Source organism: Pteropus alecto, unplaced genomic scaffold (assembly GCF_000325575.1).
Source record: "Pteropus alecto unplaced genomic scaffold, ASM32557v1 scaffold95, whole genome shotgun sequence".
NCBI classification, from domain to species: Eukaryota; Metazoa; Chordata; class Mammalia; order Chiroptera; family Pteropodidae; genus Pteropus; species Pteropus alecto.
Genome location: NW_006441071.1, coordinates 381798 through 405818, shown reverse-complemented (window position 1 = coordinate 405818; position 24021 = coordinate 381798). Strand labels below are relative to the sequence as shown.

Sequence of the window (24021 nt, the reverse complement as noted above, 5' to 3'; positions counted from 1 at the left end):
TTTATATTATTTTTATTATATTTTCATTGCATTAACCTGTAATTTCTCTTAATGTCACAGAATTTAATATAATACCATGTGATAGAAGTCACTCAATAAATATTTATTACTTAAAATTGTGTAAACCTTCTGTATAGACTCTCTAAATGGAATTGTTTCATTACTTATAATATTGCAAAATATACTGGAGGTTGATGCCTGCGTTTTCTCATCTGTAAAATGTGAATAATAGAAGAACCCAACTAATTAACTTCATTGTGTGGATTAAATGAGATAATCCAGAGTATAGTACCTGGTTTATAAACAGTGCTCAAGAGAAGTGGTGTATTAAAATTGTAGTTGATTTTCATAGATCCTTTTATTCATTTCACAATTATTTATCTGTCGCCTCATGTTCTTGGAGCATTGCCAGGCTCTTTAGCAAGATAAACACGTTTCTTGCCCATTTGGCGCTTATTGTCATACTTCATTCCCCAACTATATGAAGAGATATTAATTGTTTTCTGTGTGTGCCTCTTTTTATGTGTGTGTGTGTATGTGTGTATGGGTGTTTTAAACTACATTTAGATACATAAAGGGAATGGAGAATAGTGCTGTTCAGTAGAAATATAATATGAGCCACATATATAGGTTTAAATTTTGTGGTAGCCACATAAAAAAGTGAAAATAAATAGGGAAAATTATTTTTAAAAATGTTTTACTATATCTGAAATGTTATTTCAATATATGATCTAATCAAATTAATGAAATATTTTATATATAATTTTTGTACTAAACCTTCCAAATCTGGTTTATAATTTATGCTTAAAGCACATCTCAATTCAGATTAGCTACATTGTAAGTGCTCATTAGCCACATGTGGCTAGTGGCTACTGTGTTGAATAATGCCGAAATAGTAAAAAATCTCTGCTCATTTTTTTGATATAAATGTAAATAAGAAATATGCTTCTTATTGATTTAATTTGCTGAAAATAGCCTCGCAGTCTCTATAGTGGAATAGAAGCTTAAAATGATTAAGAACATTAATACTTAAAACTGGGTTTTCAGGAATATACTAAGAGGGTAATAGAATCATGTAGCTTTATTTAAGTGGAAATAGCCAGTCTCAATACTTAACTTTGTAAGCCTTCCTTCTGAAGTTAGTTGTGAGTTTAATTTAGCTCATGTTTACTGAGTATTTGCTGTGTGTGTGGTCCTGAGTAAATACAAAGAATAGGCACAGAGTTGCTGCCTGTAAGGTGTTCACAAGCTGGTGTGGGCAACAATTTTGGGATTAATACTGTTACCCGAAGTATACTGAAAAGGTGTGCACAAAGCTAGAGTGACAAACAGTACTTAGAATATTCTTTTCCTAGAAAGGGGCAAACAGTTTATTATTTTAAAATATTTTTCATGGTTCTAAACTATTTCATAGTTGTAAATTATTATTTTCATGGTTAGTGCATGGATAGTTGAACTAACAGTTTGAAAAAGGAAGAACATGTACAAGTTCCATTAGCAAGAAGAAGGGCTAGATGTGCCTTGAAAAATAATCTGAGCAAGAAGGTAGGGGAGACTTTATTCCCTGACATCATCTGTCTTCTATGGGCAGGAAATCTGACCTCAGTCTAATTCCTCCACTGAGCCTTTGCTGGGTTCTACTGCCACCTTGCCTACTTTCTACTCTTCTGCCTACTTGTCCTGTCTCTACTGGTCATTTAACTTTCAGTTCCATTCATCACTTCTTGAAGCATTGCTGAAAATAATTTTAGTAAAATAACATTTTATTTTACTAAAATAATATTTATATGTAGTAATAATATATAAATAAGTAATATAGAATTATGTACAGTAGTCATAAATAACCCTATTTGTCTTAATGTACCTCCCCCCAATATACTCACACATATGCACACAAAGGCATTATGTTATATATGTTTCTTTGCAGTTTGTGTTTTTCTCATTAATGTTATAGCCATCTATCAGTTAGTTTACAAGATTTATGGTTTTTGAAGGATGCTGCTGTTCCACAGTGTATTAATAGCTTACTGTATGCATATGTTTCTGTGTTGATAGATGTTTAAATCATCTATGTTTTTGTTGTTGTTATTGCTGCCATTACAGATAATATGGCAAACATCTGAGGCATTCTTGGGCACAATAGCCTTTTAGAACAACATTTTCCTATAGACCTTTCTGCAGTGATGGAACTGTTCTGTAATCTGCTGTTTAATATGGTGACCACTCGTCACATGTGACTACCAAGCACTCTAAATTTGGCTAGTGTGATTGAGTAACTGGAGCTTTAATTTTATTTAATTTTCATTAATTTAAATTCAAATTTAAATAGTCACATGTGACCAGTGTCTATGTATTGGGTTGCCCAGCCCTAGAATCTCTCCCTTCTGCTAAAAAGGAAAAGCAGTTATTGTTATACTATTTAGTATTTTGCGCTTATCAAGGACTATCTTGAATTGTTTTCTTGTTCTTATATCTTAATTTATGTATATAGAAACTGTTTTCTATATTTTTAATCTTTAAGTTGAGTTTGGCTTATTCAATCAATAATGATTGAGATTAAGTAGGGACTGTCTTTTCTTAGTTGTATCATTAAAGCCTAATAGTATCAAGTGTGGAGTTGGCCCTCAAGTGTTTTTGATTGTTAGGTATATAATTCATAAGAGAGTTTATTGTTACTATTCATATTAGAAATACTGTAGAAGTTACTCTTTATAAAAGTCCTGCATAACATTTTTTTAATTGATAATTTATTTTAAAGCAAAATATGAAATGATTCTGGGTCAGGGGTCTTAAAGATGACCCCCAGGTTCCTTGATTTGCTATAAGGACTCACAGGACTCAGCGTATATTTGCAACTACAACTATGACTTTTTACAGCAAAAGGATAAGAAGCAAAATCAGTAAGGGAAAAGGTTCATTGGGTGAAGTTCAGAGGAAACTGGTCACAGGCTTCCAAGAGTCCTCTCCCAGGGGAGTCACACAACATGCAGTTAATTACTGCTTCATCAAATCGTGGCAACATTTGCGAAGTGTTATGTAGGAGGGAAGCTCATTAGAGAATTCGTGCCTGAGGTTTTTATTGGAGACGGGTCAGTTCAGGCACAACGTTTTGTATACTGTGTTTAAACAAACAGTTTAAGCACACCCATATCAGTAAAGAATGGTAGGAAACCCTCTCCAAATCCACTTTCTAAGATCCTACCTAAAGGCTAACTTTGCAAGCAAGGCTTTAAGGGTGGCAGCAGTCTCAGGCCTGTTATGTTAACTATTTTCTACACAAATATTTACTTAAATTTTTATTAATTTGAGTTATGTTTTATATTTTTAAGTAGTAGATTCTCAATCAATCCTTACCATTTCCTTTTCTCTTTTGCTTTTTGATATTTTAATGTATAAGTTGAATGTCTCCTAAGTAGGCAGTTATCATTCTCTTATTTTGAGTACCTTTGATTATAGAAAATGTAATGCCCCTTAGGGCAGCCCAGTCTATCCTCTAGGTGTTTTTTAAAAAAACTTTCCTGTATTAAACCCATATACAACTTTCAATATGGGCCTTGGGATTACATAAAACAAACCTATTTGTCTTTTATATGTTAGCCTTTTAAATATTTGAAGATACCCATTTTTTCAATTCTTCTATTCCGTAGTATAGGAACACAGAATTTTGTTTTTCTTTGCCCGTTTTTCTTTGTGGTTATAACAGAAAATCCTATTTATAGTATTTTTTCCCCTGGCATATGTTTTGTACATTGTATTGGTTTTTTTTATAAAAGTTTTTGTTTTGTTTTACCTCTTTTAGTTGATTGACTTTGACATAAAAATAACACATGCTCTTTTGTCCCTTAGCTTTTATTTCTCTTTTGTTTTAAAAAGTACATTTATTAAAATGTAGAGAGAACCCTAGATTAGAAGATTTTTAACATTTTATGAAAAGTTCCAAGCATATTCAAAAGTGGGGAGAATAGTGTAAATTAGTATAAAGATAGGATAAACCTAACATATACATTCCTTATGCTCAACAATTATCATGATAAAGCTGGTCTGTATCTTCTGTACCCTCCAGTCTGCAGTCCCCAGTTTTGTAATGTTATTTTGAAACAAATCCCAGATTGGAGCTGAACTTCTTAAGTGAATTTTAAACATTTTCTTTTTAGAAACATTGTATCACCTTTAATTCCCACAGAGTTATGTGAGAAATCTGTTTCACTGTATCTTTAAGTTTTATTATTTAAAAACACTTTAAACTCTAGTGAGAATTATTATAATTTTGTTTTAAAAATAGTGAGATTAAATGTTCTTGAAGTTCTTATTTGCTGCTGTTTTTTTTTTTTTCTTGTCAAATTTTAGATTTATGTGATTTGCCCATTTTTGGGAGTGGATGAATGGGAATCTGTATTTAAAACATTTTTGCATTCTTTAGAATGTCAGATCATTGGTTCATAATCATACACATGCATGTTGGTTTTCTTTTTAAAAGCAAACTATTAGTGAATGCTTTACTGTGTGGAAGGTACTGAGTTACTTTGGCTGGGTGTAGAATTATGGGCTGGGAACCATTTTTCTTCATGATCTTGTTTGTTTCCTTCCATTGCTTCCATAGTTTGTGGTGTTGCTGTGGAGAAATCCATTGTTATTGTGATTCCTAAATTGCAGAGTATATGTTTATGTGAATCTACTCCTTGTTTTTACTTTTCCTCTCTGAAAGATTGTAGGATCTTCTATTTGTTCCTGGTACTCTGTAAATTCATGATGATGTGCCTTTATGTGATTCTGTTTTATTCAGTTGTACTAGATAATTGGCATCTCTTTTAAATCTGGAAATTCATGTCCTTAAATTCTAGCGAATTTTTTAAATTATTTTTTTTATTAATTTCTTTACTGGTCTTTTTTCCCGAAACCTTTTTTATAATTAATTATTTTTATTTTACAGTTGACATACAATATTATATTAGTTCCATGTGATTTCTTTCTGGAACTTCTCTTATTTGGACCCTGAATTCCTTTACTGGTCTTATCATTTTCTTTTTTTTTTTTTCCCAGTTCCTTCTCTTTGCTTTTTTACTCTACTCTTTGGGTTATCTCCTTAACTTTATTTCTAAATATTATTGGATTTTTCTGTTATGCTAGGATGTTTTTAATTCAGCAGCTCTTTTTGTTTGTAAATGTGCTTCTTTTTAAATTGTATCCATCTTTATTTAATAGTCTTTTATTGTTTCAGTGCTTAGTGAGCCCTTTCTAGAGAGCATGTAAATATTCACTTAATATTTCTTCTGGATTCTCTTTGATGTTTCATTCTGGAATCTATCTGGAACTTTTTTATGTATTTTTTTAAAAAACGCCTACAGCACCTGGTATTCCTAGGTGGTCTCCCATCTATTGCATGGTAATGTGTTAAGATTTCCTCTCCTCAATAGCTAAGCAGTTTTTCTAAAACCATTCATGGGTTAACTTTTTTCTATTGGTTTACATAGTCCCCTTCTATCATGGGTGTGACTCAGGTCAGTGTCTTCTTACTAACACTTATTTCACTTTTCTAGCCTAATAATTTTTTTTTAATGCAGAAGATTATGCAAAATAGAAGTTTGCTAAATCCATTTTTTGTTGTTGTTATTTCTTATCAGTATACTGTCTACTCCAAACAATCGAATCAGTCTTTTTTGTTATTCTTTGTTCCAAGAAATTTAAATCAATTTTTTTTTTTATGTTTCTAGCTTTTTTCATTAATTTTACATCATCCTGGGTGTGAATCCTCTTGGTTAATATATATCATTCAAATTATTTGTTTGCCATTATTTGTATAGACCTCATTTAATGGTCAGTCTTAAATGTGAGACTGAATTAGGACCTTATAAAATTCATGGTATAAGATATTTACCACCTATTTAAACTTCAAAGGATTTTCGTCATTGAAGAAGGAAAGTAAAGATTTGAAGTCATATTTATATTCAGCCAACTTGTGTTGGTCATTTAATCTTTATCCCCTCAAATGTAGTTTGGACTGGTTTACATTTACCGTTGTCAGTCTTGCATAGTTTTTCATATTCCAATAAATTGACCTGACTGTCATAGCTTTGGGTTCTGTAATTTACTATTTTAATAAATTCAAAAGCATTGAATCTCTCCAGTTTTATTACATAGTTGCTTACATAGCTGATCTGTATTTAATTATGCCTCATTGTTGGGAGGCATTCATACTCTTCTTCCAACTCTCTGATATAAAACACATTGCTAGTGACAGTAGTAGAAACTGACTGTACCTAATTGAAAGGAAAAAATACATACATTATACTTATCAGACACTGGCTTTTAACTTTTGTTCTGCCAGTCAGTTCAGGAAGGAAATTTTATGCTTATAGGAATTCAGTCATTATGGTCATCATTTATAGCAAGTTGTCAAAATGTTAGCAATTGAGAAAATTAATGTTGATTATACTTTTTCTTGCTGGTGGTTATATATTAATAGTGCGGCTAGCCATTACTTTATGATTTAAGTTTTCTTATACCATTTTCTAAACATATCAGTTGTCTCTGAGAGATAATAAAGATCTGGATGGCTAAGGAGACTAACCCAGAAATCAAATTTAGGTAGGGTAAGGTCATAGTTTTTGTCTTCCAAGAATTTCAGACCCCTCAAGTGATATGATACTTTCTCTTATTCTAGTCTGTGATAGTTCTTCTGTTTTTCCATACTTGGAGCTCCTGTATCATTGACCGTATTTTCTATATACTGGGAAATTCTTAACTTATATTCTGATGATGTCCTGCTAACATTTACATAATGTGATTTTTTTTTTCTGATTCTAAGTTAATTTGTTTAGCATACTAACTTTAAGTACTTTTCTTTGCAAGTGGTAGGCTTTTAATAATGGTTTACAGATTCAAATAGCTGTAACATTATTATAAGATCTAGCTTGTTAAATAGAATTTGAGCAGATAAATTAGGAGTAGTTCATGCATTCTAAAAGCATTTTATGGTATGCTGGGAACCAGAGATGCAAAGGTGAAAAAGAAGTCAACCTTGCCTTTGGTAAGTCAAAGTGGCAAGTGTATGAGCTTTGGAGGTAAATTGCTTTGGTCCAATCCTAACTCCAGTATGTCCTAGCACTGTTACTTTGGGCAAATTATTTGGCCTTTATGAGCTTTAGTTTTATCATTTGAAATATGGTGATAATCATGATTTTCTATAAGGTGCTTAGGAGAGTATAGTAATTGTTCAGTAGATGTTGGCTGCGACTATTAGAGGAGTCATTGTAGATCAGGTCCTCGAGCAGGACTGGAATAAGGTGAGAGTGAATATCAAAAATAAAGAAGACTGACTGGTAGAGGCCTTTGTTATTGTAGATACCTTTCTTCCCTTGACCTTATTTGACTCTTCAAGACCCTAGACCACTTTTTAAATCAGAATTTATTATATAAATATAATTGGAACCACAGTAAAATAAAATACCGTATTTACATTTCTTTGATGTTGCTGCATGCCCGCAGGTTCCTCATAAGTGGAAGGGATGGTTAGCTTTTTCACACTTCTGTTAATGGACTGCTTTCCAATGTATTGCTTAAATAATGAGACACCATAAATACAAATATCAAGTAATTGGAAAGGTAGAATCCACTAATGTTGAAAACCATAATAGTAGTTATGTCCTTTTTTGTAGAACAAATAATCTTTTAAAGTTTCAATGTTAAAATTATTAAGGAATTCATTTATACTTCTGTATTTATGAATCATTCAAGCATATTCATTCTTATATAAAAATGTTTTATCTTCATTTTTAACTTAACACGTACTATTATCTTACTGTTTTATAAATAGCAAATATACTTGCATACTTAGAATTTACTTCTGTTTTTTTCACAGGACAAAGTTTTATGCAAAGATGGTTCAACATTTATCTAACTATATGAATAAAATACAAACTAAAAGTTCACTTTTGTGGTTCAAGTCTAGTTTTATAAAACATAAGTCTGAAAAGTTAAAGAAAAACAGATACTGCTTTCAGTTTTTGCCTTTTTTCGTTAGATGATCATGTCTTATTTTTTTCCAGTGGTATTTTTATTTTCTATTTATATTAATTTATTACTATATTTCTTACATAGTAATATACTTTAAAAAACGAAGGATAGTTATAAACATTAATTATATATTTTCTCTTTTGATAACTAAAATGAATAATAACAAAACTCTTTATTTCTAATAATTTATCAGTAGATAGCACTACTCATGATTTTCATTATAGAACTGTCTGAAAGAATTTTCTGTTATCTGTATAACCTCATACAGTGTTGCCAATATGGATATTTTTCATGAAATCCACATTAAAATTTTAAACTCTGTTCTTTATATAATTAACTCCAGGTTTGTATCTCCCGATTGTTTTTTCCTGTATGTTTTGCCCAAATATAGGGAGGAGACTTACATGAGAGCTCTGTATTCTGTTATAGATAGCCTGGACTCTTTGACTGCTTTCACTTTGCCAAGGTAGAATGCTCGGGTGAACTAAGATGTGGACTCCTATCCTCATTCTGCCACCAGCTAACTTTATGATTCTTCTGGGCCTCAGTTTCATCATCCATAAAATTAAATTGTTTAAGTGAATTTGACAAAGACTCTTCTGACTCAGAAAACCGTCCCATGATTTTTAAAAAATCGTAGTAAGTTCATAACATGAAATATACCTTCTTATCAAAATGTTAACATACAGTACAGTATTGTATACAATTTGTCATCTTGCAAGAGAGAATATACTATTGAATAGCAACTCACCATTCCCTCCTACCCTTAACCCCTGGGAACCATCATTTTACTTTCTTCTAAGACTGACTACTTTAGATACCTCATACAAGTAGAATCATGCAGTATTTATCGTTCTGTCACTGGCTTGTTTCACATAGCATAATGTCCTCACGATTCATTCATGTTGCAGTGATGGGATTTCCCTTTTTAAAGCTGAATAATATTACATTGTATGTTTATATCATCTTTATCCATTTATTCATTGATGGCTATTGTGAAGAATGCTGCAGTGAACATGGAGTGCAAATATCTCTTTGAGATCTTGATTTCAGTTCTTTTGAAATATTTCAATTCTTTGAAATATTTTTGAAAATGCCCAGGTGTTTTAGTATAAAAGCCAGCAGTGCCAAGTTAAGCAAGTCAAACAATTGAATTCTCTTTATATTCCATAAAATGTTACAGAAGTTTGTGTTTCAATAAAAAGACTATTGTTTTAGAACAGGCAGCTGACAGCAACTGTGCAGTTGATTTTCTTGCGAATAGATTTTGAAAAAGACTACTGCCTGTCCTGAAATTTCCAAAGTGAGATTGCTAGATCATATGTCCATTTTATTTTTAATTTTTGAGGAAACTTCGTACTGTTTTTCATAGCAGCTACACGATTTTACATTCCACCAACAGTGCACAAAGGTTCCAATTTTTCCATATCTTCACCAAGGCTTGTTATTTTCTATTTTTATCGATAATAGCCATCCTAACAGGTGTGAGGTGATATCTTGTGGTTTTTATTTGCATATCCGTAATGATTAGTGATGTTAAGCATCTTTTCATATACCTGTGGCCATTTTTATGTCTTTTTTGGAAATGTTTATTCAAGTCCTTTGGTCATTTTTTAATCAAGTTATTGTTTGTTTTTTGTTGTTGAGTTGTAGGAGTTCTTGATATATTTAGGATATTAACCCCTTAACAGATACATGGTTTGAAAGTATTTTATACCATTCTGTAGGTTGTGTTTTTTACTATGTTGATTCCTTTACTACACAGAAGCTTTTCAGTTTGATTTCGGCCCGCATGTCTGGTTTTGCCTTTGTTGTCTGTGCTATGGTATCATATCTAAGAAATCATTATCAAGACCAATATTATGAAGTTTTTCTCTTATGTTTTTTTCTAGAATTTTTATAGTTTCAGGTGTGATATTTAAGCCTTTAATTCATTTTTAGTTGTTTTTTGTGCATGGTGTAATAAGAGTCCAATATTCTTCTTTGCATATAGATACCTAGTTTTTTTCAGCAATTTGTTGAAAAATGAGAGACAGTTCTTTTTCCATTGTATATTCTTGACTCCTTTGTCATAAATTAATTAACCATATATGCATGGATTTGTTTCTTGGTTCTCTGTTCTATTCCATTGTCTATATGTTTATCTTTCTACCAATATCATACTGTTTTGATTACTGTAGCTTTATAATATGTTTTGAAGTAAGTACGTGTGAAGCACCCAGCTTTGTTCTTCTTTCTCAAGATTGTTTTATTTATTCCGAGCCTTTGTGGTTCCATATGAATTTTATGATTATTTTTTCTACTGTGCAAAAGTGCTCCATTGAGATTTTGATAGTAATTGCATTGAAGCTGTAGATTAGCTTTGGGTAATACGGACATTTTAACAATATTAAGTTTTCAGTATATGAATACAAAATGTATTTCCATTTATTTATGTTCTATTTAATTTCTTTAAGCAGTGTTTTGTAGTTTTTAGTATACGACTTATATAGTTTATTCCTAAGTTTTTTTGTTTGTTTGTTGGTGCTATTTTAAATGAGATTTTCTTATTTTTCTTTCAGATTGTTTGTTGTTGGTGTATGAAAACACAACTGAACTTGATTTTGTTGATTTTGTATCCTGCAACTTTTCTGAATTAATTTATTAGTTTTAACTAACTTTTTCTGTGTGGAATCTTTAGTTTCTACATATAAGATTATGTTGTTTGTGGACTCAGATAATCTTACTTCTTCCTTTCTGATTCAGATGACTTTTCTTACTTGCTCTGGCTGTGACAATACTATGCTCTATGTTCTACTAATACTATGTACTATGAATAGAAATAGTAAGAGTGAGCATCCTTGCCTTATTTCTGATTTTAGTGGGAAAGCTTTCAGTTTTTTACTGTTCACTATGGTATTAGCAATAGGTTATTAATAAAGAGACTTTATTATGTTGTGGTCATTTCCTTCTATTTCTAGTTTAGTGATTTTTTTTTTTATCACGAAAGGGTGTTGAGTTTTGTCAAATGATTTTTGGGGTGTCTATTGAGATAATTGTGTGATTTTTATCATTCAGTCAATGTAGTTTATCACATTGATTGATTTTTATATGTTGAATCATTTTTGCATTCCAGGGATAAATTCCACTTGGTCATGGTGTATGATTCTTTAAAGTGCTATTGAATTCTGCTTGCTAGTATTTTGCTAAGGACTTGTACACATATGTTTATTAGGGATATTGACCTGTAGTTTTCTTTTCTTTTTCTTTTTCTTTTTTTCTTTTTTCTTTTTTTGGTGGGGGTAGTGTCTTTATCTGGCTTTAGTATGAGAGTAGTGCTAGTGTCATAAAATGAGTTTGGAAGTGTTCCTGCCTCTTCACTGTTTTGGTAAGAGTTTAAGAAAGATTGGTGTTCTTTAAAGTTTTGGTAGAATTCATCTAAAAAGCCACCTGGTCCCAGGCTTTTCTATATTGGGAGGTTTTTGATTGCCGATTAAATCTTATTTGTTATTTGTTCAGCTTTTCTATTTCTTCATGATTCAGTCTTGGTAAGTTGTATGTTTCTAGGAGTTTATCCATTTCTTCTATGGTTATCACATTTATTGTAGTATAATTGTATATAGTTGTATCATCTTTTTTATTTCTGTGGCATCAGTTATGTTTCCTTTTTCATTTCTGATTTTGAGTCTACTTTTTTTCCTTAGTCTAGCTCACAGGTTATCAATTTTGTTGATCTTTTAAAATACCAACTCAATTTTGTTGATTTTCCTAGTCTTTATTTAATTTATTTCTGCTTTAATCTTTATTATTTCTTTCCTTGTGCTAACTTTGGGCTTAGTTTATTCTTTTTCTAGTTCCTTGAGATACAAAGTTACCTTGTTTATTTGAGATCCTTTTCGTTTTTCAGTGTAGGCATTTACCTTTATAAACTTTCCTCTGAGTGATGCTTTTGCTGCATCCCATAAGTTTTTGGTATATTGTGTTTTCTTTTTTATTAGTCTCAAAATATTTTTTAATTTTCTTTTATTTTTCTTATTTGACCCATTGGTTGTTCAAGAGTATTTTGTTGAGTTTCCATTTATTGGTGAATTTTTTTTCTTAACTGTTGTTCAGTTCTAGCTTCATTTTGTTGTGGTCAGAAAAGATACTTGACATGATTTCAGTCATCTTAAAGTTGTTAAGAATTATTTTGTGACCTAACGTGATTTATCTTGGAGGATGTTCTGTGTGTGCTTGAGAAGAATTTGTATTTTACTCTCATTAGGTGGATGTTCTATATGTGTCTCATAAGTCCATTTGGTCTACAGTGTTATTCATGTCCTCTCTTCCCTTATTGATCTGTCTAGGTGTTCTATCCATTATTGAAAGTGGTGTAATGAAATTTCCTACTATTATTTGTGTTACTGTCTATTTCCCTCTTCAGTTCTGTTAGTGTTTGCTTCATATATTTGGGAATACCCATATTGCTGTGATGTTAGGCGCATATATATATTTATAACTGTTTTATCTTCCTGGTGAATTAACCCTTTTATCGTTATATAATGTCCTTTGTCTCTTGTGACAGTTTTTGACTTAAAGTCTGTTCTGTATGATACAAGTATGGTTACCGTTCCTTTCTTTTGTTTACTATTTGCATGGAGTATCTTGTTTTTATCCTTTCACTTTTAGCCTATATGTGTCCTTAATGGTAAAGTGAATCTTTTGTATACATCAAATAACTGTATCTTGTTTTTTATTCTTTTAGCTACTTTGTCTTTTGTTTGGGGATTTTAATTCATTTACATTCAAAGTAATTATAGCTATCTCTTACAAGACTTACTATTGCCATTTTTTAAAATTGTTTGTATTACAGCTTTTTTTTTGTCCCTGTTTCCCTCTCTTGCTGCCTTTGTGTTTTTCATCGATTTTTTAAAATAGTGACATGCTTCGTTTCCTTACTCATTTTCTTTTGTGTACCTTCTATAGGTATTTTCTTTGTGGTTACCATGGGGGCTTGCAGAAAACATCTTATAGTTATAACAGTCTATTTTAAGCTGGTAACTTCAGTCACATGCAGAAGTTCTTTTTCATCCCTTCATACACTTTGTTATTGATGTCACAAATTACATCTTTTTACATTGTGTATTAACATATTTTTATACTCGTAGTTATTTATACTTTTGTTTTTGAACATCCATACCAGAACCAAAAGTGATTTATATACTACCATTACAGGATTACAATATTCTCTATTTTCCTATATATTTACTTTTATCAGGGAGCTTTATACTTTACTATACTTTTGTGTTGCTGTCTAGTGTCTTTTTCTTCCAACCTGAAGGACTCCTGTTAGAACATCTTGTAAGGCAGTTCTAATGGATGAACTCTCTCAGCTTTTGTATATCTGAAACAGTCTTTATTTCTCTTTCAGTTTTGAAGGAAAGTTTGCTCGATATAGTGTTCTTGGCTGGCTGTTTTTCTCTTTCAGCACTTTGAATATACCATCCTTTACCCCTTCTGGCTTGCAAGATTTTGCTTAGAAGTCTGCTGATAGTCTTATAGGGGTGCCTTAATAATCCCATCATTTTAAATTGGTTTGTTTATCAAGGATTTGAACTCTGAAGGAAGGAAAAGAAAGCACTGTGTTTTAGGAAACCTAAAATGTCTTGAGTCAGTGAATTATAGGGCACTTACCAGCTTATTTTAAATTTAATATAAAGTCAGAGATTCATTCTCTTTTCCACCTCCAGAGAGTAGAAGGCCCAAGAACAGAGTAATCAAGAGCTTATAATGACATCTCAAGTAAATCAATAAATACACATATGTTATTTCATTAGGAAAACAACAGTCCATACTTTATGCAAAAAATTTTTCCACACCTATATATCTATATCTGTGTTCTCCTATCTAAATAACACCTATTTTGTTTTTTCTATTGACTTGAGGATTTGATTTCTGCCATAATAGCCTTAAGAACTGTATTAAATCTAAGATTATTTACTATAAAAGTTTTTCACTTTGTTTTTTCATTTTTGAACTTGCCATAGAAAATAAATTCCCTTACATACTTCTTTAGGTCTAAGACTCAAAGGAACTGGAGTCTTTGGTACTTTATTTATTTCCTGACAATGTAATTAAAACAACTGTTTAAAAGCCGTACAACTAAATACATTATTTTATAAAATGCCACTAAATGTACTGATTACCCTTCCCAGAACTAAGAATCTGTCAAAGTGTCTTGGTAGAAATCTTCCCAGAAGAAGTAATTCATTGAGACACATATAGTACAATCTAAGATAACCTTTTGTTTTTAATTAAAATGGGGAATAGGAAGCCATTTAAAAAATTTGTCTCCCTTCATTTACTCAAGGTGAGGATGTTGAAACTTCTGTTCCAGTAGAGCCTCAGCAATTATTAAAAACACCATAAATTCTGGCTGTGTGTTGAAAGTCTATAGCCATTACATGTATAGCTCCAAATGCTGCCATGGTATATAATGGTCAGGCCCACTAATGAATTAATATTTAACTGTCAAATTTTTGTTGGTAGGGTTAAGAGGATTTTTTCCTCTTTGAAATTGAATCAGGGTGATGCCTTCTAAGCTAAGACTGAATAGGCTTTCTAAGATTATAGCAGATAGAAGAAATTTAACAAATCCTGGACAACAAAACTGTGAAATACACTATAAGGAAAATAAAATGTTTTTGTGCCATCAAGCAGTTTCTTCATCATAGTAGGTATTCACTCAATGATTTTGAATTGAATTGAATTTTTAAAATAAAAACTAGCTTTATGTATAGTTCATATGCCATATAATTCATTCATTTAAAGTGTATAATTCAGTGACTCAGTATATATACAGTATTGTGCAAACATATTTACAAATAAATTGAGGACATTTTCATCACCCCAAAAGAAACCTTGTACCCATTAGCAATCACTCCTCATTTCTCCTACAGTTGCTCCATCTTAAGCAATTACTTTCTGCCTCCATAGATTTGCCTATTCTGGACATTTTATATAAACAGAATCATACAATATGTAGTCTTTTGTGACTGGCTTCTTTAACTTCACATAATGTTTTCAAGTTTCATCCATATTGATTCCTTTTCCTTTTTATGGCCAAATAATATAACATTATATGGCCAGACCACATTTTATTTATCCTTTTATCAGTTGATGGACATTTGAGTTGATTCCATTGTTTGGCTATTATGAATTACACTGTTATGAACATTTATGTACAGGTTTTTGTGTGGTTATGTTTTTATTTCTCTTTGGTAGATACCGAGGAGTAGAATTGCTAGCTTATATGGTAATTCTGTTTAACCATTTAAAAAACTGCCAGACTGTTTCCCAAAGGGTCTGTGCCATTTTATATTTCCACTAGCAGTGTATAAGGGTCCCTGTTTCTCCACATGCTTGCCAGCACTTGCTGTTTTCTGTCTTTTTTTTATTACAAGCATTCTATTGGGTATGAAGTGGTATATCATTCTGGTTTTGATTTGTATTTAGGGCACGGCTAATGATGGTTGAATATCTTTTCCTGTCTTTATTAGCCGTTTGTTTATCTTCTTTGGAGAAATATCTATTCAGATTCTTTGCCTTTTTTAAAATCGGGTTATTTGTCCTTTCATTATTGAGTTGTAAATATTCTTTATATATTTTGGATACAAGTTCTTTATTAGATATATGATTTGCAAATATTTTTCTCATTCTGTGGGATTTCTTTTCTTTTCTTTATAGTATATTTTGACAAATATTTTTAACTCAGTCTATTTTTTTTCTCTTTGCTTGCTTGTGGTTTTGGTGTCACATCTTTAAAGGCATTGCCTAACCCAAGGTCACAAAAATTTACTCCTATAGTAGTTATATGCAAATTTTTGACTGCACAGGAGGTTAACGCTCCTAACCCATGTTATTCAAGGGCCAACTATATTTTACTTTAAGAATTTTATAGTTTTACCTCTTACATTTAGATCTAAAATTTATTTTAGATTCATTTTTACATGCAGTGTGAGGAAGGGGTCCAAATTAAATTTTTTGCATGTGAATATCCAGTTGTTGAAATCCAGCACAATTTTTTAAAGAAACTTTTCTTTCTCCATTTTATTTTCTTGGCATATTTATCAAAAATTAATTAAACATAAATGTAAGGATTTATTTCAGGACTCTGAGTTTTTTTTTCCCATTGATCTATATTTCTACTCTTAAGCCAGTATCATACTGTTTTGATTACTGTGGATTTGTAGTAAAATTTGAAAATGGGAAGTTTTGAGTTCTCAAACTTTGTTTTTTGTCAAGATTGTTTTGGCTATTCGGGATCCCTTGCTTTTCTATGTGAATTTTAGGATTGCTTTCTCAATTTTGGCAAAGAAGCCATCAGGGATTTTGATAGGAATTACATTGACTCTGTAGATCTACTTGGGAAATATTACCACCTTAACATTATTACCTTAACATCATTAAGTCTCCTGATCCACAAATGAATTGCTCTTCTCATTTTATTGTGTTATGCGGAGGGGTTGAAATGGGGACCTGGAGAGAAATTTTTGCCAGTTGACACCTGTTACAGTACAACTGATTTCAATTATTTCATATTGGAATAACATAATTGGCTATTTCACTCTATGGAGTTACTTTATTGTTTATATATCCTAAGTATTAGCTGCTCATTAGAACTATATATTTCTTTGGGACAGGATATGTCTTAACTAGTTCTGTATTGCTGAGAGTTAATGTCATAGTTTAAGAAAAACATTTTCTGATTGGTGTTTGGCAGCTAATTATAAAAGATAGAATATGAGTGTTACTATCGAATTACCATTAACAAATTTCTGACACTTTTTAGTCTTCTAATTTGTATGTATTTATATTACTATTTTAAAGAAAAATGAAATAATGATTGCTTTATAGATTAATTTCTTTTAGAATCATATTAATATGTTTTAAAATTTATTTTAGGTACCAAATTTAATTCCAGTTTTGATGTTCAAATTAGGAAGACCACTGGAACCTATATTATACAATGATATCTTATATACTTTACCTACACTTGGTGTTCACAAGGTTCGTATATTAACCAACTTACTTGGGAGCAAAAGGAGAATGAGGCATGAATAATACATTGAATTTTGCTTGGTATTATATGAAATTTAGATAATTTTGCTATGATCACTACTTCCCTTGTTGGGTCTAAAATATTTATTACAGTATTTAAGAAGTAATTCTTTTAAATCATTTTTATAAGTTTCCCCATTAGTGATACCAGAAATAAGGTCTTTACATTCCCAGGGTTGCTAGCTCTCCCCTCCCAAAGCTATCCCCAACCTTTGAGAGGATTAGAAGTACTGTAATAAGCTTCTATTTAGGTCTTTATTTTATAATAAGAGGTATTTAGATTATTTTAGTAACATTGGATTATCTAAATTTACATTTATGAAACTTAAATTTCTTCAATGTCTTCTAGGTGTGCGTTGGACAAATTCTACGAGTAATCCAACTTCTTGGAACTACTCCACAACTAAGAGCTGTCACTTTGCGCTTGTTGACATCTTTGTGGGAAAAGCAGGTAAGCTAAGATATACACTTGTGTGAGTATTAAACATGTTTCTTTCGGTGTAAAAAACTAATTTTGTCATTATGCGTGACAGTACTTTGATATAGTAGTATTAGTGAGTAGCATCAATGATTGCATTGTGAAATTTCAATTTAACATGAGGCTTTTGATCTGTGTCCAGTTAGTAGTGATTTACTCAGAGAAACTGAGAATAGAAAATAATCTTATTTCTTAAATTCTGAAATTTATTTTTCCATTTGTGTGGAAAAATTAATAGAAATATGATTATAAGTGATTAAAAGCCTTTGTAATTAGGGTGAGATTTAGCCACTTTTTTCTTATTTTATACAATGAACAGTATACAGGTCTGTAAGAAAATCTCCAGCAATCACAACGTCATTCTTCTTTGCTGATTAGAAGAAATACATTATAATTTGCAATGCAAATATGTGGTTTGGAGGTGAAATTGCTACATAAAAGGAGATAATGATGATTCAACTCAAGCGGGGAAATTACCTTTTTTATGAAATTCCCTTCTTAGGATCGCGTCTATCCTGAACTGCAGCGTTTCATGGCAATGTCTGATGTACCCTCTCTCTCTGCGGGTAAGGAGGTCCAGTGGGAGAAATTGATTGCTAAAGCAGCATCCATCAGAGACATATGTAAGCGAAGGTAAGATGTGCTTAACCCTTGGGAATGTATATCGTGCTATATTATTTTGCATTTAATTTTTTTATTGCAAGCAAGAAGCTAGGAAATATAGGCAGAGGATATTTGAGTAAGAATAAATTAATTTTCAATTGAAGTTTTCTAATTGTAAAATTTAGTAGTATTAGACAGTAATTTTGAGAAGCAAGTATGTCTTTTCAGGTCTAGTCTTATATCTAGCTTTATGGGATATTTATATTCTTTTCTGGATAATAATTTAGTATTGTAATAAAACATATGTTTTCTATTTTTCTGTATAAATCTCTGAAACCTAAGGATGGATTGTAGTCAAACTGTTCTTATATTCTCCCTATGTTATGCCTGATTTTTATAAGTAGTTTTAATTCATGACTCATTGCATGGAATTAATTATTGGAAATTATTATAAGGAAGGAAGTGATTTTTTAATTCCTATTTATGTTCTGGGGTTTAGGAAGACATGAAGATATTAGGGAGACAACTCTTCTGTTCTAGAGTATGGATTAATAAATAGGTAAAAGGTGATAAAGACTGCAATAACACTAAGTAAAGCTCCACGTTGCCAGGTTTCTTTTTTCTTGAATCGGGTAAGGTAAAAATACTTACCAAGGAAATAGATTTGATATATTTGAAATTAGTTGTAATCATACAGTTTCATCTGTTTAACCGCTGCACTGCAGAATTCCTGAGATCTTTGTTCTCACTTCTGTCAATGACAACACTGTTAATGGTACTTCCTGAAGTTGTGCAATGAATGAGTTGGCCCAGGTGGCGATAATGTGAATGATTCCTGTTTCAAGAAAAATCTGAGATCAGGCTATATCTAAGCCTCAGCAGTTCCACTGCTTTTTCTAAGCTTTAGCCATTTGGCAACACAAAAATGACCTCTAAAATTTGCATACGTGTAACTCAAGACCTAAGAGTTTGGATGATCTTGTATTGGTGAGGAAAAAATTTTTCGAAATGAAAGGTTATTAGCTGACATTTTAATTTTACATACTTAAACCTGCAGCTCAGGAGAGGTTAAATATCAAACCACATCAGTCTCTTGAGAACTTATTCAATGCTCCTTTTAGTTACCTCAAGATCGATCAGATTTTTCCAGTTTTGGAAAACGATTTGCATTTGCCAAACAGTGAAACTATAGAATCCAGTCAGGTAATTTTGTCAATTGATATTTTGTTAGAGAAAAGGATTATACCACTGGGGGATTACAAGGTATGCAGAAGATGGACCCGAGTGTTTCTTTATGCAGTTAAAAGCATTCTGAGGATAGCACAATATATGTGGAATAGGGTAGAGGGGGAAAGGAGGAAGAAGAGTGAGTGAATCCAGCACAGTGCCTGGCATGAGATAGGTGCTCAGTCAGTTATAATACATATTATTATTTTTATCATCTTCTCATCCTCAATCCCTGCTTTTGTAGTCAGTGTCTGACACCAGAGCATCCTCCCAGCGAGAGTAGTTCTGTCTTTATTGATAATTTCAATAAGGTAAGTCAGCTCTTTTCACCATTACTGTAGACTTGAGATTTTGTCAATTCAGAAAATTTATGTATTAGAGAAAATAAACTTTGTTAGCAAGTGTCTTCTCTTTTGGATAATATTTCTATATCAAAACTGAGCCTTAAGTTATAGTAGAAATGATGATGCAAAGATTTGAAGAAAAACACATGGTTGTTATTATTCGAGGGTCAACATTTAGTAGGCACAAGAGTAAAGAAAGGCATTAATGCTTTTTTATTCAGGCAAAAGACCTGGGAGTGGTAATATAGTTCTTTGGCTGTAATCTTGTTTCTAAACTTTCATTTCCTGTAGGCCATATCAGCATGGTGCAGATATGTTGGCAGCTATTTCCCAGGTGTTGAATGAATGCACCAAGCCCGATCAAGCTAGTCCAGCAGCTTTGGTGTTACAAGGTCTTCATGCACTCTGCCAAGCTGAGGTAGGTGTTTTTTCATGGTTCCGTATAATTTTGAAGAAAATAATTTACAAGGCTTATTAGTTACAAGAATGTAAGATTAGAGTCAAATAACTAAAAGTTTAAATATTCATTCCCAGAAGTTTTTGTTTGAAAGAGTGAAGCAAGACCTTCTACTTTACACATTATTTGTAGAGAGGAGTCTTGAAACATCTGGTTATATAGACATTCTCTAGAGGCTTATTTATTCTGTTATTTATTTTTGTTAATATAGAAGGGAAAGTTATGCTTATAGAACTCTCGAGTGCATTTGCTTCTTAGTTTTGTGATTAGAGAGTCTTATAAGTAAGTAAATGAGGTGAGGAAATTGGCGTGGACTAGCGGAAGTTTTATAGTCAGCAAAAATTATTGTTAGCTTGAAGACTGGCAAAGGATCCTTTCTTCCTACTGATCAGATTGGATGGATCGATGTTAGAACTGTGCCTTTAAATCATTTTCTGAACTTTAGACCACTCCCAAAATTATAGCACAGCAGAGAGAATCTTTACTGTTTTGGAGAAATGTGGTAATTACATCAAAGATCATTTACTGGCCTAATCAAAATTTTGATAGAGTTAACATACCTACATAACTTTAAAGAATGAGACTAAGTAGAATTCTTTTCGCTTATGGTAATTATGGTTGATATTATGATAATGAATATAATAATACAAGCAGGAACTATAGCGAGTGTTTATGTGCTCATCTTGTGCTAAGCACTTTTCATTTCGGTTCCTTGACAACTCTATACAATATAGGGTTATAACAATATAGGGTTATAACACCATTTTATAGATGAAGAAAATAGACCTCAAACAGAGGTTAGATATTTACTCAAGATCTTGGTATGAGAATAAATTAATGTACTTTTGAGTAACCACTGATTTTTAGCAGGCAGGAAACATCATTACTGTTCACGAACCAATGTGTGCTAAGCACAGGGTTTTCAGTGCCCAGTAGTTGGCAAGGTTGTTAGGGTTTCATGGCAGGGGGCTCTTACAGCAGGGGGATATTACACATAACCAAGGACTTTTGTATTTTATTGCTTCAATCAGTCTTCTGGATTCGGGAAGCGTCACTTTAGTAATTATAGTATTTTCATCATAATTCTAAACCTTGTTTTTAACAGAAGCTTTGAGAACATGAATTCTATACTTTCACCTCCAAAAGGTGACCGCTGTTAGCATTTTGGAGTATTTCCTTTTTATTATTTTTTCCAAATAGAAATCAACTTGTTTCTGAAATTAACTTTTTCTCCCTAAAAAAATATTGATTTTGTCTTATTGTGTCTATAATTCCATTGTGTTCTCCGTCCACCCTCTGCTGTCTCTATAAGTCTCTATTGTCTATTAATGCTTATTAATTAATAAGAAATTCTCAGAGCGTGGCACTGATTTTTTTCGTCCCATTTTTCTAGGATGCCATTCATTGTAGTTAGTGCTGGAGCTATGAAAAATGTTTCCCAGTGTGGTAGAAAGCATCTTTTTTTAAGGCAGTCATGGGACTGAACCTGATAACAGACCATTTACTAGCTGTGTGTCCTTTAACTAATATACTCTCTTTAATTAATAAACTCTCTATTTCTTCAAATGATGATAAAATGAGATCACACACACAAAACAACACCTAACATAATGTCTGCTCACATAGGTGCTCTTTAAATGTTGAACTTGCTCCTATAAAATTGGTATACAATTAGATGTAGTCAGTTCCATGAGGGAGGTTTAAATAGACTTTTTTTATCTTTTTCCTAAAACTCACATAACATATGATAGTGACTTAATATCTTTCTCCAAATGGTATCCTATTCCTTCACTGCTGAGACTCCTGGTACTTCTTTCTATACTTAAAGGAGTCCATTTTGGATTGTTGAATATTTGGCCCCAAATCTATTCCCCCCCAATCCAAACAACTGCCCATAATGATAATTTTGAGCTCACTATTATACTATATTACTATCTGAATCCATTTGTACTGCTATAACAAAAATAAAATAAACTGGGTTATTAACAGACATTTATTTCTCACAGTTTTGGAGTCTGGGAAGTCCAAGATCAAAGTGCTGGCATATTCGGTGTCTGGTATGCGCCTACTTCCTGATTCATGAATGGCCGTCTTTCTCATAGACAGGTGTCTTTTCACTGTAATCTCACACAGCAGAAGGGGAAAGATAGCTCTCTGAGTCTCTTTGTAAGCACACTAATCACAATCACGAAAGCTCCACCCTCATGCCCTAAACCTTCCGAAGACTCCCATCTCCTAATATTACTTTGGAGAGTAGGATTTTAACCTGAATTTTGGAGAGTTTACAAACATTCAGCCTATAGCAACTACCTTGCTTTTAACATTCCATTGTCCTCTAGAAGAATTGAGGTATCATGTTTAGGTATTTTATTTAGTAAATCCTATTTCTTATTTTGATACTTTAATAATCCTTTGCTTGTTTAAAGGCATTTCTTTTTCTCATTGTGTTTCTCTCTCTACACCCCTTCTCTCTCTTAATGTTATAAAATCCAGGTTCAATATAATATTTTTTATCAAAATTCACTTTTAAGAAACTTCAACTAAAATGTTGTCTAACAAATAGATGCTAACCCCTTTAAATCTTTCTTTGTGATAAGATGAGCATTGATAAATCAAAGCAATACCAGCAATCAGTTAACATCATTTTATTATAAAGAATACTTATTTTTTTATCCCCTGTTTTCCATCTTTCTTCTCTAGAGGATGAGCCCACTATTTTATTGATGCTTACTAGTGGTAAATAAGTGTTATTTATCATGTTTTCCTTATAGATATTACATATGTCCTGGGTAGTGGAATTTATTGAAACTGATTGCATCACTGTTAGTTTTGGTAATAAAAATATTCTTTTTTATGTTTGGTAATGAATAGCTTTATATTCATCTAAATAAGTAGATATAATCTATTCCCCCTTGATGAGCCTAGATGGTAATAATATATCTTCCTTTTTTAGCCTTTCCAAGCTTCTTTTGTGTACGTTCATTAGTTGTGAAACGGCTGCTGTTATGTCCTATGATGTGTGTTAAAGTTGTAAAATGTACTCAATACAGTGGCCCTTGTCAGGTCAGATTTACTAATTTTGGGCTAATCTTTTGGGGAGTTTTTTGCCAGTATGCTATCCACAGAAGCCAGCATGCATTTTGGTGAGGCTGTTTATTCTGTCTTCTAATTGATTTCATGTGTGAAGCATTGATCGCTGCCAAGGGTTTCAAGAATGAAAATAGCATAGTTATAAGTCTACCAGGAGCATTTGGTAGAGATTTGCCTATCCATTGCTCTTTAGATCCCTGACTATCAAATATAATTAAGAATACAGAAAGACAACCTAAGACAATGAAACTTTAAAAATCAGTAAAGATAAAAGAATAAATTGAATAATTCTATCTTTAAGAAAACACCTCAGTTGGAAAACCATACAAAATTGGATTTTAATGGGTTTTACCATCCTTGTCTTTGTATAATTAGTGTACAAGTATATAAGAAGAGCTCTTTTTCTTAAGGTTGACAGTGGACTCTTCAGTTTTGAAAGTCACTATCATGAAATTCATTTGTCGTTGGTTGGGTCAGCTTAAGCCTGAAATTGCCGCATTTATCATGGTCTCCAGCGAGAGGTTGAGAGGGTGGATTCCATTCAAATGCCAACTCTGTCAAGGTGAAGATCGTGTTTCCAAATGGTTTTCTTTGGTGTTGCTTTACTTAAAAAAGAAAAAAATCTGAAGAAGTTCTAGGAATCTTTATTGATCATAAAGATAAAAATGCAGTTTGGCATTTTGGAATTGGAAAGGAGAAACATTTTTTCCTTAACACTTTTGATATATTAC

At 32.0% G+C, this 24021-nt stretch overlaps 1 protein-coding gene across 3 annotated transcripts in view; it reads left to right on the top strand.

The window, feature by feature from the left end:
- The window catches only part of FOCAD (focadhesin), a 252868-nt gene that overhangs the window by 95814 nt on the left and 133033 nt on the right, over positions 1-24021 (top strand). For all 3 annotated transcript variants that reach the window (XM_025051385.1, XM_006918338.3, XM_015594517.2), the window contains exons 12-15: positions 16936-17040; positions 17441-17542; positions 18072-18202; positions 20035-20161. In XM_025051385.1, coding sequence (XP_024907153.1) covers positions 16936-17040; positions 17441-17542; positions 18072-18202; positions 20035-20161 — 465 coding nt within the window. The remainder of the gene's footprint in view (positions 1-16935; positions 17041-17440; positions 17543-18071; positions 18203-20034; positions 20162-24021) is intronic.